Source organism: Oncorhynchus mykiss, chromosome 30 (genome assembly GCF_013265735.2).
Source record: "Oncorhynchus mykiss isolate Arlee chromosome 30, USDA_OmykA_1.1, whole genome shotgun sequence".
NCBI classification, from domain to species: domain Eukaryota; kingdom Metazoa; phylum Chordata; class Actinopteri; order Salmoniformes; family Salmonidae; genus Oncorhynchus; species Oncorhynchus mykiss.
Window position 1 is genome coordinate 36475732 of NC_050570.1, and position 14406 is coordinate 36490137.

The 14406-nt window shown below is 40.9% G+C and overlaps 1 protein-coding gene across 1 annotated transcript in view; it reads left to right on the forward strand.

The window, feature by feature from the left end:
* Positions 1-13393, forward strand: part of LOC110520956 (pituitary adenylate cyclase-activating polypeptide type I receptor-like) — a 50513-nt gene extending 37120 nt beyond the window's left edge. The window contains exons 5-14 of the mRNA XM_036968941.1: positions 2649-2749; positions 7965-8062; positions 8283-8415; positions 9481-9634; positions 9844-9904; positions 10057-10126; positions 10280-10371; positions 10589-10718; positions 12146-12187; positions 12509-13393. Coding sequence (XP_036824836.1) covers positions 2649-2749; positions 7965-8062; positions 8283-8415; positions 9481-9634; positions 9844-9904; positions 10057-10126; positions 10280-10371; positions 10589-10718; positions 12146-12187; positions 12509-12796 — 1169 coding nt within the window. The 3' untranslated portion in view covers positions 12797-13393. The remainder of the gene's footprint in view (positions 1-2648; positions 2750-7964; positions 8063-8282; positions 8416-9480; positions 9635-9843; positions 9905-10056; positions 10127-10279; positions 10372-10588; positions 10719-12145; positions 12188-12508) is intronic.
* Positions 13394-14406: the final 1013 nt, after the last annotated feature.

Here is a 14406-nt window from a genome sequence, read left to right on the forward strand (position 1 = left end):
TCCAGTAACTCAGCCTGATAAGCCAACAATAAAGAGGTCATGTTGAGGTCTCTACTTACTTGGGCTGAGTCTTTGTACATTTCTGAAAAATGGAAGCAGTAAAGCCCTCTGCCTTTCCAGGGATTGAAGCGCTGGTGTTGTTAGTGACACGACACGAGGGGCTGATGGGGTGAGCACAGTATAACTCTATAGACGTGAGGCTAGTGGGGCGTTAGCTAGCAAGCAGCTACCTCATGGTGAAGGCGTGCCGTGGCTAGCTCAGTGCTGGAGGCCCTGGGAGGCACTGGGCTTTTACCAGTATTTCCAACATTATCCACTACTGTAGCTACAGGTAGAAAATCAATTGTAAATGTTCTGTAATTGACATAAGCTGTCTCCAATCAATCAATGTTTGGTTGTGTGTGTGTGTTTGCCAGGGGGACCGCCTGTGCCAGGGGAGGTGTAGCTCTGCGAATCTTAATCACACAAAACCTATTATTTGGCAAGGAATCGTATTTGTATATTTTTTATTTAACCTTTATTTAACTAGTCAAGTCAGTTAAGAAAAATTCTTATTTACAATGACCTCCTTCCCTGGCCGAAACCTAACGGTGCTGGGCCAATTGTGTGCCACGCTATGGGGTTCCCAATTACAGCTGGTTGTAAAACAGCCTGGAATCGAACCAGGGTCTCTAGTGACACCTCTAACACTGAGATGCAGTGCCTTAGACCACTGTGACACTCGGGAGTCCCTTGATAGATCAATGATTCTACACCTCACTTTGCTCAAGCTGATCATCTCCAAGAAGTTGTAGTCAAAAATGGGTCAATTAGGGGCTGTTAAAGGGAAGAGTCAATGAAACCAACCATGCAAGTATATTGTTGGGAGTTCTGTGGGTAGCCCTGGCCAGGAGTTGAACCCTAGTCTCTATGTGTTTGGTGTGTGTTTCATTGTGTTCATTATTTCCTGCCACTATGGCCCTTATCTCTTTCTCTCCTCTTCGGTCATTGCCCTCTGTGGTGCATCTAATCCTCTATCTAATCAGTCTGTAGAAATAATAACACACAGCCCTCTGATCCCTTAGCCCATGACACACACACACACACACACACACACACACACACACACACACACACACACACACACACCAACAGCACCAACACAACACAACACATGCAATCATATACATGAGTATGATCATAAAGAAATAAACAGAACAGAGAGAAGACAGGTCCCTAGGCAATTAATTAGCCTGCTGCATTCTGAACTACAGTATTTCACTGTCTAGTATGATAAAGTATTGAACACTCTTTTACTGTAAACTTTCATTGCTTTGTGTCTTTGTTCTTTAACTATTGCAACGCACTGTATCAGGGGCATCATGCAACCCAAAAATCTGAACGGGCACAAAGTACGTGAGGATGGCTGGGGGGGTGTTCTAGAGGGTGCTCATGCTACCCGTCCGTAAGTTGGAGAATTTTGCAAATTTCAAACACTTGAAACAGATTTTCCTGTGTTCTAGAGCCATAATTATTATGCTTAAATCTTTGTAAAAAATATCTGTACTTTTTTTTCTGCATATCTAAGCATACCTCTTGAGCTGTCTATCCTCCTGACTGGTGGTTATTTTTAAAGAAACTACATATGCTTCTCTACATCTCTGCTCAAATCTGGGTAACATATTGAAAGGAATGTGAGTCTTATTCAGTACATTTAGTTATTACTTGCTTTTCTAAAGTCTACCAACCTGGCCAGCAGGAATGTCAGCTAAAATAGTTTGACAAGCTAGCTACTCTAACTTGATTGATAGCCTGAAATGGCTCCTTGGTAGCTAGTTATGAGGTTAGGAGATTGCGAACCAATCTGGGCTAGCTATTGCCAACTTCAAGTGGCTAGTGGTATTACAGAGAAAAAACAAACAAACAATTTTTTTTGTTCAAAATAAAAAACAGGACGATTTTGAGGGGGCAAGTGCCCCTGTGCCCCATATGGGAATGATGCTTCTGATCTGGAGAACTGAAGGAATTCTGCAATTTTACAATGCTGTAGTTCTGTCTGATTATTCTACTGTATGTGAGGGGAGAATGAACTGGCGACCCTCCTGAGTTCTGCCTGGGATAAGGAATTTGGGTAAAAGTCTCTCCTCTCTCCTCCATGACCCGGAAACCGATAAGTGGTTGAGTGGTCGACTGTCATATCATTAGTAGGCAAACAGAATACGGTCCTCCCCTCCTCGATAGCCTCCTTTTGGCTTGGAAGCACCAGTGTATCATACTGCGGAAGAGTTTTGATATCTCCCACACCCTCTTTGAATTAGCTGTTGTATTGTCAGAGAGCAATATGCTACATATGGTTTTATCTATAAAATGTTCTTAATTTGTTTTTATCACTGTACACATTTATTTTGGGATTCCACCCCTGTAAATGTAATTTGCCTGACAGAGTGCGTGTGGAGAAGGATCGTCTCATTTCAAACAAGTGCATTTCCGTCCACGTTCCCTCTCCTCGATTCCCTTTGATCCTTTTCAAAAGGAGGCGAGAGATGACGGAGGAGAGAGGACGCAGGAGGTGAGCAAATCTAGTTGAGAAAATACCTGCAGGCTACCAGCTCTGGTGGCTCCTCCTTCACACCCTCAGGGCTGGGTTGATTGGTTGATCTGTTTCTCAGGTTACATCTTCAGGAACTGTTCGAAGGATGGCTGGACAGAGCTGTACCCTACATATGAGGAGGCCTGTGAGTTCGCAGAGGAGTCAGAGACAGGATCACAGGTTAGAGATATCACATCACTCACATAATGTACATTCTCTTTTAATCACTCTGTTATTCAGTCACTCATTGAAATGTTCCACTTTCAATTTTGTTCTGTGGGAGAAGGAATGTGATTGGTTGAGGACAGAAGGAATGTTGATTCTGCCATTAGAAACAAATTGAACGAGGAAACCTCTAATGAACTATTCAGTCATGTGCTTGTTTGAATTATCTGGGCTGTACTGTACTCTCATTGTAACAGACCCATTTCCCAGGCGCATCATGAAAAGTTATGCTTGCAGTTCAGAATCAGAAACCGGTCTGTTTACATATAAGTAAATGCGATCAAGTCCGACTTCAGATGCAGCTCGTGCAAGTAAGCAAACACGTAATCCAATGGATATCGTCTAACAACAATTGCAGATGTCATTGATTACCTGGGTCGTTCCACCGATTCGGTGCCTTTAGAGAAGTGTAAAAGAAGTGAGAAATATAATTATATATTTTTTTTAAACATCTCAAGAGGGAAAAAAAAATATTACTATTAGTAAGTGCCTATTACGACCAAAGGAAGTAACAGGGTTGACCATACCAGGGTTGACGATTTCTTCATGAATGAGCCATACATCCTCTTGTGACAAGGGGAATGAAAGCTTGTGTGCAACAGGGTGTGGAAACTGAATGCTAAACATTTCTAGCTTGTCTATCTACGGGTAACAGGGTTGACGTGTTATGCTCGACCTGCTCAGTTTTCCACCACAAAACACCAGAAAGTGTCCAAAAAAGTTAGAACCAGCTCACCTGCTTTTACTCTATGATTTGACTATTAGATGTACAATGTTTCTTTTCCTTTGAAAAAGGGGAATTGTTTCACCGTAACAAGAGTTCAGTTCATGTAACAGTCTTGACCTTAAAATGAGGGACAGACATACATGAAACGTGGATAAATGTTGGGATTAAGTGGGTTAAAATCTTCCTCGAAGTGACACAGGGATGACTGAGGAACATGTCAAAATAATGAATTTTGGCACTTTAAGCAATCCTTTATTCAGATAAAAAAAATGTTATTGAATTCTCTGTGGTCTATATTAAACCACAATTAATTTAATATAACAAGATTTTAAATTAAATATTGGTGCACAAGTTCTACTTAAAACTTTAACGGATGGCTTTTCGTGGGACAACCCACCTAGGACGCTAACAAGCCAGTGAGGCAAGGTAAAGTATTACAAAAAGTTCTAGATAAAGCCAGAAGAATAATATACATGTTGAGCAAGCTATAGCAAACAGTATTGTGTGTTTTCCTCGTTCATCGTTCATTCTCTGCAAAGTTTTTCCAGGTCCAGAGGTCCAGAGATCAGTGTATAGCTACAGCTACCTGAAAGTATTAACACCCCTTGACTTTTTCCACATGTTGTTGTTACAAAGTGGGATAAAATTGATACAATTTTTGTCAATGATCTATCTACACAAAATACTCTGTATTTTAAAAATGGAGGAACAATTATATTTATTGTTTTAATTAATGGAAAATAAAACACAAATATATATTGATATGATTGAATCAGTTTTTCCCTGTGGTTAGCTCTATTCCTTTTATTTTTATCCTAAAAAAAATCCCTTGCCAATGACAAGCATACCCATAATATGATGCAACCACCATCATTCTTGAAAATGTTGTGTTGGAACAATGTTGTGTACAAACATAACGCTTTGTATTCAGGACAAAACGTTTACTTTGCAGCATTCATTAATGTTAGTATTGTGGAGTAACTGCAATGTTGTTGATCCATCCTCAGTCATCTCCTATCACAAACATTAAACTGTGTAACTGTTTTAAAATCCCCACTGGCCTCGGTGAAATCGCTGAGTGGTTTCCTTCCTCTCCAGCAACTTATTTAGGAAAGGCTCCTCTATCTTTGTAGTGACTGGTGGAATTAATACACCATCCAAAGTGTAAGATGAATAACTGCATTATGTTCAAAGGGATATACAATGGCTGCTTTATTTACCCATCTACCAATAGGTGCCCTTCTTTGCGATCCATAGGAAAGTTCCCTCATCTTTGTGGTTGAATCTTTGCTTGAAATTCACTGCTCGACGCAGGGACCTTACAGATAGTTGTATGTGTGGAGTACAGAGATGGGGTAGTCATTTAAAATGTTAAACACTATTATTGCACTCAGAGTGAGTCCATGCAACTTATTACAGTGCATTTGGAAAGTATACAGACCCTTTTACTTTTTCCACATTTTGTTACGTTACTGCCTTATTTTAAAATAGATTAATTTGTTTTTTTCCCCTTATCAACCTACACACAATACCCCATAATGACAAAGTGAAAACAGGTTTTAAGAAATGTTTGCATTTCAAGGGGTCTGAATATTTTTCGAATGCACTGTATGTGACTTGTTAACGGCATTTTTACTCCTGAACTTGGTTAGGCTTGCCATAACAAAATAGTTGAATACGTATTGTCTCAAGACATTTAGGCTTTTCATTTTTTTATTCATTTGAAAAAATGTACTGTTTTCTAAAACATATTTCCACTTTGACGTTATGGGGTATTGTGTGTTAATCAGTGACACAAAATCTAATTTTAATCCATTTTAAATTCAGGCTGTAACACAACAAAATTAGAACGTTTTCCTTTTGATTGTGGACTTCTGTGCACAACACAACAGCTGTCTGTGACCAGGCAAAAAAACTCTCCAAGCCAAACCTTCATACCATAACTGCTAACCGCTACACAGCTCAGATCTAGCTACTAGAACTAACGTGTTAGTAAACACACAATCCAAGCGTACAACCACACAGTACAGTGTACAGCAAGCTATTTAGCCGTTACACCAGCAGATCATATGTTGGATAAACTTAGCTCTCTCTCTCTCTTGCTCCTGAGGCTACTGTAGACCATTGCAAAAAGGTGTTTTAATCAGCTATTTCGTGACGTGAATATATTTAGTATTGTTTTATCTAAAAAGGATGAACTTTTTTAATGTGTCACTATTTAAACTTTTATGAAATTCACTGAGTAGGTTGGTCCTCCCCTTCCTCCTCTGAGGAGCCTCCACTGCTCCACACACCCTCTGTCACCTACATAATAGAAGGCACACACACACACACACACACACACACTTGCCAAGGCCATGAGAAAGGTGTGTGATCGTGCCATGCATGTGAAAACTCTAATTAAGAAGTTTCACTCCCCAGACAGAAACCCAACAATACCTTCCTGTCTGGATAAGTTAATTTGCTAAGCTTACGTTGTTTTATCTAATCATCAGTATATGATAATTATATAAATATATGATTGAGTATATGCAGCCAAAGTATTGATGGTATTTGAAGTTCTTACATTTTTTGCAAATGTAAAAAACTTCAAACAGAAAAACCTTATATACATAAGTATTCAGACCTTTTACTCTGAGACTCAAAAATGGAGCTCTGGTGCATCCTGTTTCCATTGATCATCCTTGAACTCTTTATACAACTTGATTGGAGTCCACCTGTGGTAAATTCTATTGATTGGACATGATTTGGAAAGGCACACACCTGTCTATATAAGGTTCCACAGTTGACAGTGCATGTTAGAGCAAAAACCAAGCCATGAGGTCGAAGAAATTGTCCTAGAGCTTCGAGACAGGATTGTATTGAGGCACAGATCTGGGGATGGGTACCAAAATATTTATGCAGGCTTGAAGGTCCCCAAGAACACAGTAGATGCCATGATTCTTAAACGGAAGAAGCTTGGAACAACCAAGACTCTTCCTAGAGCTGGTCACCCGGCCAAACTGAGCAATTGGGGGAGAAGAGCCTTGGTCAGGGAGGGGACCAAGATCCCAATGGTCACTCTGACAGAGCTCCAGAGTTCCTCTGTGGAGATGGGAGAACCTTCCAGAAGGACAACCTTCTCTGCAGCACTCTACCAATCAGGCCTGTATAGTAAAGTGGCCAGACGGAAGCCACTCCTCAGTAAAAGGCACATGACGACCCATTTGGAGTTTGCCAAAAAGCACCTAAAGGACTCCCAGACCATGAAAAAAAAATGCTCTGGTCTGATGAAACCATGTTCGCCTGAATGCAAAGTGTCACATCTGGAGGAAACCTGGCACCATCCCTACGGTGAAGCATGGTGGTGGAAGCATCATGCTGTGGGGATGTTTTTCAGCGGCATGGACTAGGAGACTAGTCAGGATTGAGGGAAAGATGAACGGAGCAATTTACAGAGAGATACTTGATGAAAACCTGCTCCAGAGCGATCAGGACGTCAGACTGGGGCGAAGGTTCACCTTCCAACAGGACAATGACCCTAACCATACAGCCAAGACAACACAGGAGAGGCTTTGAGACAAGTCTCTGAATGTCCTTGAGTGGCCCAGCCAGAGCCCGGACTTGAACCCGATTTAACATCTCTGGAGAGACCTGAAAATGGCTGTGCAGCGACGCTCCCCATCCAACCTGACAGAGCTTTAGAGGATCTGCAGAGAAGAATGGGAGAAACTCCCCAAATACAGATGTGCCAAGTTTGTAGCGTCATACCCATGAAGACTCAAGACTGTAATCGCTGCAAAAGGTGCTTCAATAATGTATTGAGTTAAGATTCTGAATACTTATGTAAATATGATATTCCGTAACCTGTTTTTTATTTGTCCTTATGGCGTATTGTGTATAGATTGATGAGGAAATTTCTTTTTTTAACCTCTTTTGGGTAGGGGGCAGTATTTGTGGCGCACCTGCCTGGATGAAGTATGTTTTTCATGATTTTTGTATGCGGGGCGCTGTCCTCAGATAATCGCAGGGTGTGCTTTCGCCATAAAGCCTTTTTGAATTCTGACACAGCGGCTGGATTAACAAGAAGTTAAGCTTTATTTTGATGTATTACACTTGTGATTTTATGAAAGTTAAATATTTATAATTCTGTAGTTTGAATTTCGCGCTCTGCAATTTCACCGGATGTTGGCCAGGTGGGACGCTACCGTCCTGCCCATAAGAAGTTAATCCATTTTAGAATAAGGCTGTAACGTAACAAAATGTGGATAAAGTCAAGGGGTCTGAATACTTTCCAAATGCACCGTAATCCCTTTTTGGTTTCCAACTTCTCTTGCACACCATTTTTCTATCTGTACTGTTGTCTTTCACTAGTTTTATTTGGTGCAAATAAATGAACCTCCCCCCAAATACTAAAACCAGTACTTCATGTTTCTTTTTGACCTTTCTCCTGTTGATTTCCAGACAACATACTTTTTGACCATCAGTCAGGTGTACACTGCTGGATACGCCACCTCCCTCATCTCCCTCATATCAGCCATTTTTGTATTCGCTGTGTTCAGGTAACACTAGGACATACTCAGTCCAATATTAGTTCCTAAGAGATACACAGATACATGATAAATAGATAACACTGTAAGAATGGACTGCATTCATATGGGTATCATAGTTTATAATGGTACATTATATATTGTATGGGAATACATTTGAAAACATGGACCCTCTAAATTCGCCTGACAGGAAATGATGTCAGTTTAATAAGAAGTTAACTTACCCGTACAGGAAGTTCCACTGTACCAGGAACTACATCCACATCAACCTCTTCTCCTCGTTCATCCTGAGAGCCAGTGCCGTCTTCATCAAGGATGGGGTTCTTTTTGCTGATGAGAACTTCGACCACTGCTTCATGTCCACTGTGAGTGCCATGATGTCATCAACAAAGGACACTTACTACACAGGATTTAATGTCCCAAAACTGTCTCTAACTCCCTGTGACTTCTACCTCTTACACCACCATATACAGTATTTAGATATTCTATACCGTATCTACATTAACTTCACGTAAGTTCATAGAGTATCCCATCGATCTATACTAAGTTCCTGAAACTTTATAAGTCTTCATCCTAGCACTTTCCTCCATTGAATGTCATTGCCTTCAGAGTGTATGACTCATCTTGTTGTATGGGAACAGTGTGAGATGGTAAACACAATCTCACTTGAACACATTTTAAGTTATTGAAACGAGTCTGTGAGAGAGCGAGTCAAGACTTTCTCCTCAGTATATTTTATGCTGATACATGCTTCTAAACAGAGCAAGTCGTCCAGTTGAGAGAAAAGGGCTGTATGTACAGACAAGGCGATGGGGAATTCTATACTTAGAAAGTAAATCCACAGCACAGAGAGGAGATCGAGGCAATAGAGAGTCAACTATAGAAAGGTGTGAAAGTGTGATTGTGTCTCAGGGAGTCATTGGCATGGTGGATGGGGAACCCGAGGGTGAAGGGGAGGGGTGGAGGTGGCAGTGTGCAGGTAATTTGCAAATGTAACATTTCCTTGAATATTGTTGCACATTGCGTATTCTAATATAAAGTTAATAACATTATTATTTACATATTGTAACAAAGTGGTAACTATCCCGAAATTGGGATATGCATGGGTTTTTGTAGAACTCATACACTTGTGTAAGCCTCATTAAAACTACAAGTGTCAGTGAACCGGAACAGATGAACCGGAATGACATTTACTCTCACGGCTGGCCAAAAATAACTATGTGGCAGCCACGCCCCTACTAAGCCACACCTCCAGTCTTCTGATCTGACTCACTGGGTCATATCTCAATATCCCATCAGCAACAACCCAACATTTTCCTTTTTAAAGAAAATAATTCAACAACTAAGTGACCCAATGCCTGTAACCCAGCAATTGGGTCAGCCAAACACAGCATTTTTTTTTCGTGTGTGTATCTTGTGTTCTCCTGCAGACGGCGTGTAAATCAGCAGTGGCGTTCTTCCAGTTCAGCATCCTGGCTAACTACTTCTGGTTGTTGGTCGAGGGCATGTACCTCCAGACCCTCCTTGCCCTCACCTTTGTCTCACACAATAAGTACTTCTGGTGGTACACACTCATCGGCTGGGGTAGGTGACCTTTCTCAATCTGTCCTCTTTCTTTCTTTTTCTTTCTCTCTCTCTCCCTCTTTCTGTCTTTCGCACACACACCTATCTCTCTTTTCACACTCACTCTCTCTCTTTCTCTCTTCCCTTCTCCCTCTCTCCTCAACAACTCAAAGAGGCATGGCTTTGTTACAACATCTTGCTGATGTTTGTCCATTCTCTGTGTCTGTTAGGTCTCCCAACCACAGTATTGTTGGTGTGGGTTCTGACACGAAACTTCTATGATAACAGAGGGTAAGTATGGAAACTAGCATTTGCTTTGAATTTACTCTGAATTGATATGGTCATGTAGCCTATAAATTCATACATGAATCCTAATGTAATACAATTGGAGATTGGTTATAATACGGTACTGTCTGATATCATCTTGTTCTGTCCCAATGTAGTTGCTGGGACGACACCGATGTGGCCTTCATTTGGTGGATTATCAAAGGGCCTATAACTGCATCACTGCTGGTGAATAGCCTAACACTCACCTAACCTTACCTAACCCTAACCTCAAATCTAACCCTGACCGTGGTCTCCATAAACCTAGCCTTAGCCTCAACTCCAACCCTAAACCACCCTGTGTTGCAAAGTATTCTGCCCTAACTTTCTCCACTGCTTAAGGTCAACTTCATCATCTTCATTAATGTGATCCGTATACTGGTCCAGAAGCTAAAATCTCCCGGTGTCAGGGGACACAAAACAGGCCACTTCATGTGAGTCCCCCCCCCCCCCTCCTCACACACACACACACACACACACACACACACATAACGATGATGGTTCAGTGACCACGCTTGCGTGATGAGTACATCTCAGACCAGAACAGTTGTAATGGCTCCCTCAACAAATGCCTACGCATTGGCCTAGAGTGTTAATTGCTGTGTGTGTGTGTGTGTGTGTGTGTGTGTGTGTGTGTGTGTGTGTGCGCAGAAGGCTGGCTAAGTCCACCCTGTTCCTGATCCCTCTGTTTGGGATGCATTACATGGTGTTTGCCTTCCTACCAGAGAACACAGGAGAGGAGGCACGCATCTTCATAGAGCTGGGTCTGGGATCCTTCCAGGTAGATGTGTGTGTGCGTGAGTGCCCGTATCGCGTGCCTGCTCACGTGTGTGTGTGTGTGTTTATGCAACGTACAGAATGTGACGTGCAACGTGTGTTGGGGATGACGCTGTCTGAATAAGTGTGTTTTGACGTAATACAGTTGAAGTCGGAAGTTTACATAAACTTAGGTTGGAGTCATTAAAGCTCGTTTTTCATCAATGGGAGCAATTTCCAAATGCCCGACGGTATCACGTTCATCTGTACAAACAATAGTACGCAAGTATAAACACCATGGGGCCATGGGGCTATGCAGCCGTCATACCGCTCAGGAAGGAGACGTGTTCTGTCTCCTAGAAATGAATGTACTTTGGTGCAAAAAGTGCAAATCAATCCCAGAACAGCAAAGGACCTTGTGAAGATACTGGAGGAAACAGGTACAAAGGTATCAATATCCACAGTAAAACAAGTCTTTTATCGACATAACCTGAAAGGCCGCTCAGCAAGGAAGAAGCCACTGCTCCAAAACCACCATAAAAAAAGCCAGACTACGGTTTGCAACGGCACATGGGGACAAATATCATACTTTTTGGAGAAATGTCCTCTGGTCTGATGAAACAAAAATATAACTGTTTGGCCATAATGACCATCATTATGTTTGGAGGAACAAAGGGGAGGCTTGCAAGCCGAAGAACATCATCCCAACCGTGAAACACGGGGGTGGCTGCATCATGTTGTGGGGGTGCTTTGCTGCAGGAGGGCCTGGTGCACTTCACAAAATATGGATTGAAGCAACATCTCAAAACATCAGGAAGTTAAAGCCTGGTCGCAAATTGGTCTTCGAAATGGACAATGACCCCAAGCATACTTCCAAACTTGTGGCAAAATGGCTTAAGGACAACAAAGTCCAGGTATTGGAGTGGCCATCACAAAGCCCTGACCTCAATCCTATAGAACATTATTGGGCAGAACTGAAAAAGCGTGTGCGAGCAAGGAGGCCTACAAACTTGACTTAGTTACACCAGCTCTGTCAGGAGGAATGGGCCGAAATTCACCCAACTTATTGTGGGAAGCTTGTGGAAGGCTACCTGAAACGTTTGACCCAAGTTAAACAATTGAAAGTCAATGCTACTCAAATACTAATTGTGTGTATGTAAACTTCTGACCCACTGGGAATGTGATGAAAGAATTAAACGTTTAAATAAATCAGTCTCTCTACTATTATTCTGACATTTCACATTCTTAAAATAAAGTGGTGATCCTAACCGACCTAAACCAGGGATTTTTTACTTGGATTAAATGTCAGGAATTGTCAAAAACTGAGTTTAAATGTATTTGGCTAAGGTGTATGTAAACTTCCGACTTCAACTGTATATGATCTTGTAATAACGTAGCTAGTCAAAATGGCCTGATGTACAGTACAACTCACTTTCTATTCCTTCTTCTTAGGGCTTTGTTGTGGCTCTGCTCTACTGTTTCCTGAATGGAGAAGTAAGCAGGGGGGTTACCAACATAATTAGAATGACAGAATTAGAACTTTGATTGAATAACACTTAGTGTTCTTACTGCGGAGACGAGGATGAAAATCCAAAATTCTTATAGACTGCTTTCTCAAGTCTCTAATGTCCAGATTATCTTAAGTACTGTACGCCATGTACAGACCTCTCAATGTGATTTTAAATGAGAGTTTCTCTCTCGCTCTCTCTCCCCCCATCAATTCTCTCTCCCCCCAACTACTATATCACTCTCTCTGACTGTGTGTGTGTGTGTGTGTGTGTGTGTGTGTGTGTGTGTGTGTGTGTGTGTGTCTAGGTGCAGGCGGAGCTGAAGAAGCGTCTGTGGAAGTGGCAGACCCAGGGCTATATGAGCTACAGTAGGAGAAGACGCACCCTATTCACAGAGAGCTCCACCGTCACACAGATCTCTGTGCTGGAGAAGTCCTCCCCCAAGGAACTGCCCTGCATCAGTGACACATACACACTCACACACACCGACACACACACACCCACAAACAGCTCTGTCTCAATCTGTGACGACACACACACCCTAACACACAACTCTGATTCCACCTGCACTAACACACTCACACTGTCTGAGTGAACAAAAATTAAATGGTCTCTCCTTTCCTTCTCCTTGTCCTGCAATCGCCAAATATCAGATAGAACTGTCTCTAGAGAGGTCTCTCTTTGAATGTTGTTCTATAGATTGTGGTATCTGTTGTGTTGACTGATTGGCTTGGCTGGGGGGTTCCATAGACTGACAAAGAACTCTACAGGAAAATCCTTGAGTCCCTATATCACAATTGCCACAGTTTGACCAGATTCCCAACTGAAGCAACCCTTATAGTATCTACAATATACAGTATATTTCATAGTACAATGATATACACAGCCTTGTGTGTCAGGGCATTTCGAACTGTGCTGTGTTTGGGTTGTTTGCTGGTATTTCTGCCAGACATGGGCTTGAATCCAGAGTAGTAAGAAATCAAACAGTGCCTGCATCTGAAATGGAAAATTATTCCCTATATCGTCCATGTTAAACTGACCTCTCTCCCCTCATCAACCTGAAGTGTACAGAGAAGAACAACCACTTATCAGTGGTGGAAAAAGTACCCAATTTTCATACTTGAGTAAAAGTAAACGATACCTTAATGGAAAACTACTAAAGTAAATTTGAAAGTCACCCAGTAAAATAATACTTGAGTAAAAGTCTAAAAGTATTTGGTTTTAAATATACTTAAGTATCAAAAGTAAATGTAATTGCTAAAATATACTTAAGTATCAAAAGTAAAAGTATAAATTATTTCAAATTCCTTATGTAAAGCAAACAAGACAGCATCATTTAAAAAAAAAATTATATACTGATAGTCAGGGGCATGCTCCAACACTCAGACATCATTTACAAACGAAGCATGTGTTTAGTGAGTCTGCCAGATCAGAGGCAGTAGGGATGACCAGGGATGTTCTCTTGATACGTGTGTGAATTAGACCATTTTCCTGTCCTGCAAAGCATAAAAAAAATTTAACGAGTAAGGGAAAATGCATGGAGTAAAAAGTACATCATTTTCTGTAGGAATGCAGTGAAGTAAAAGTAAAAGATGTGAAAAATATAAATGGTACAGTAAAGTACAGATGCCCCCAAAAAACTACTTAAGTAGTACTTTCAAGTATATTTACTTAAGTACATTACACCACTGCCACTTCAACCTTATGGATTGCATTGCAACATGTTGCACAGTGCAGTAGCACATCTGGAGCACTACACTGTACAATTATTTATTTAGACCCTCTTGTTTTTTGTGATTAACAATAGATGTGTAAATCGCCATGAATGAATGAATGATATAGTCTAGTATGGGTTGTGTTTTTGAAACGGTGCACTCCTGTTTTCTTGGATTACATTGCATTTATTTAGAGATACGGAACCAGATTTTATAAATACCAATTTCAACTTATTTATATAAAATATCATATTTGAGCAATCTATACAATACAGTGCCATGAAAAAGTATTTGCCCCCTTTCTAAATGTTTGATTTTTTTTAATACTGAATGTTATCAGATCTTCAACCAAAAACAAATATTAAATAAAGGGAACCTGAGTTTTAAAAAATGGTAACCTGAGTTTTAAAAAATGGTATACTTGTTATTATCATTTTTTAAAAGTTTTACCCCTTTTTTGTGGTATCCAATTGGTAGTTACAGTCTTGTC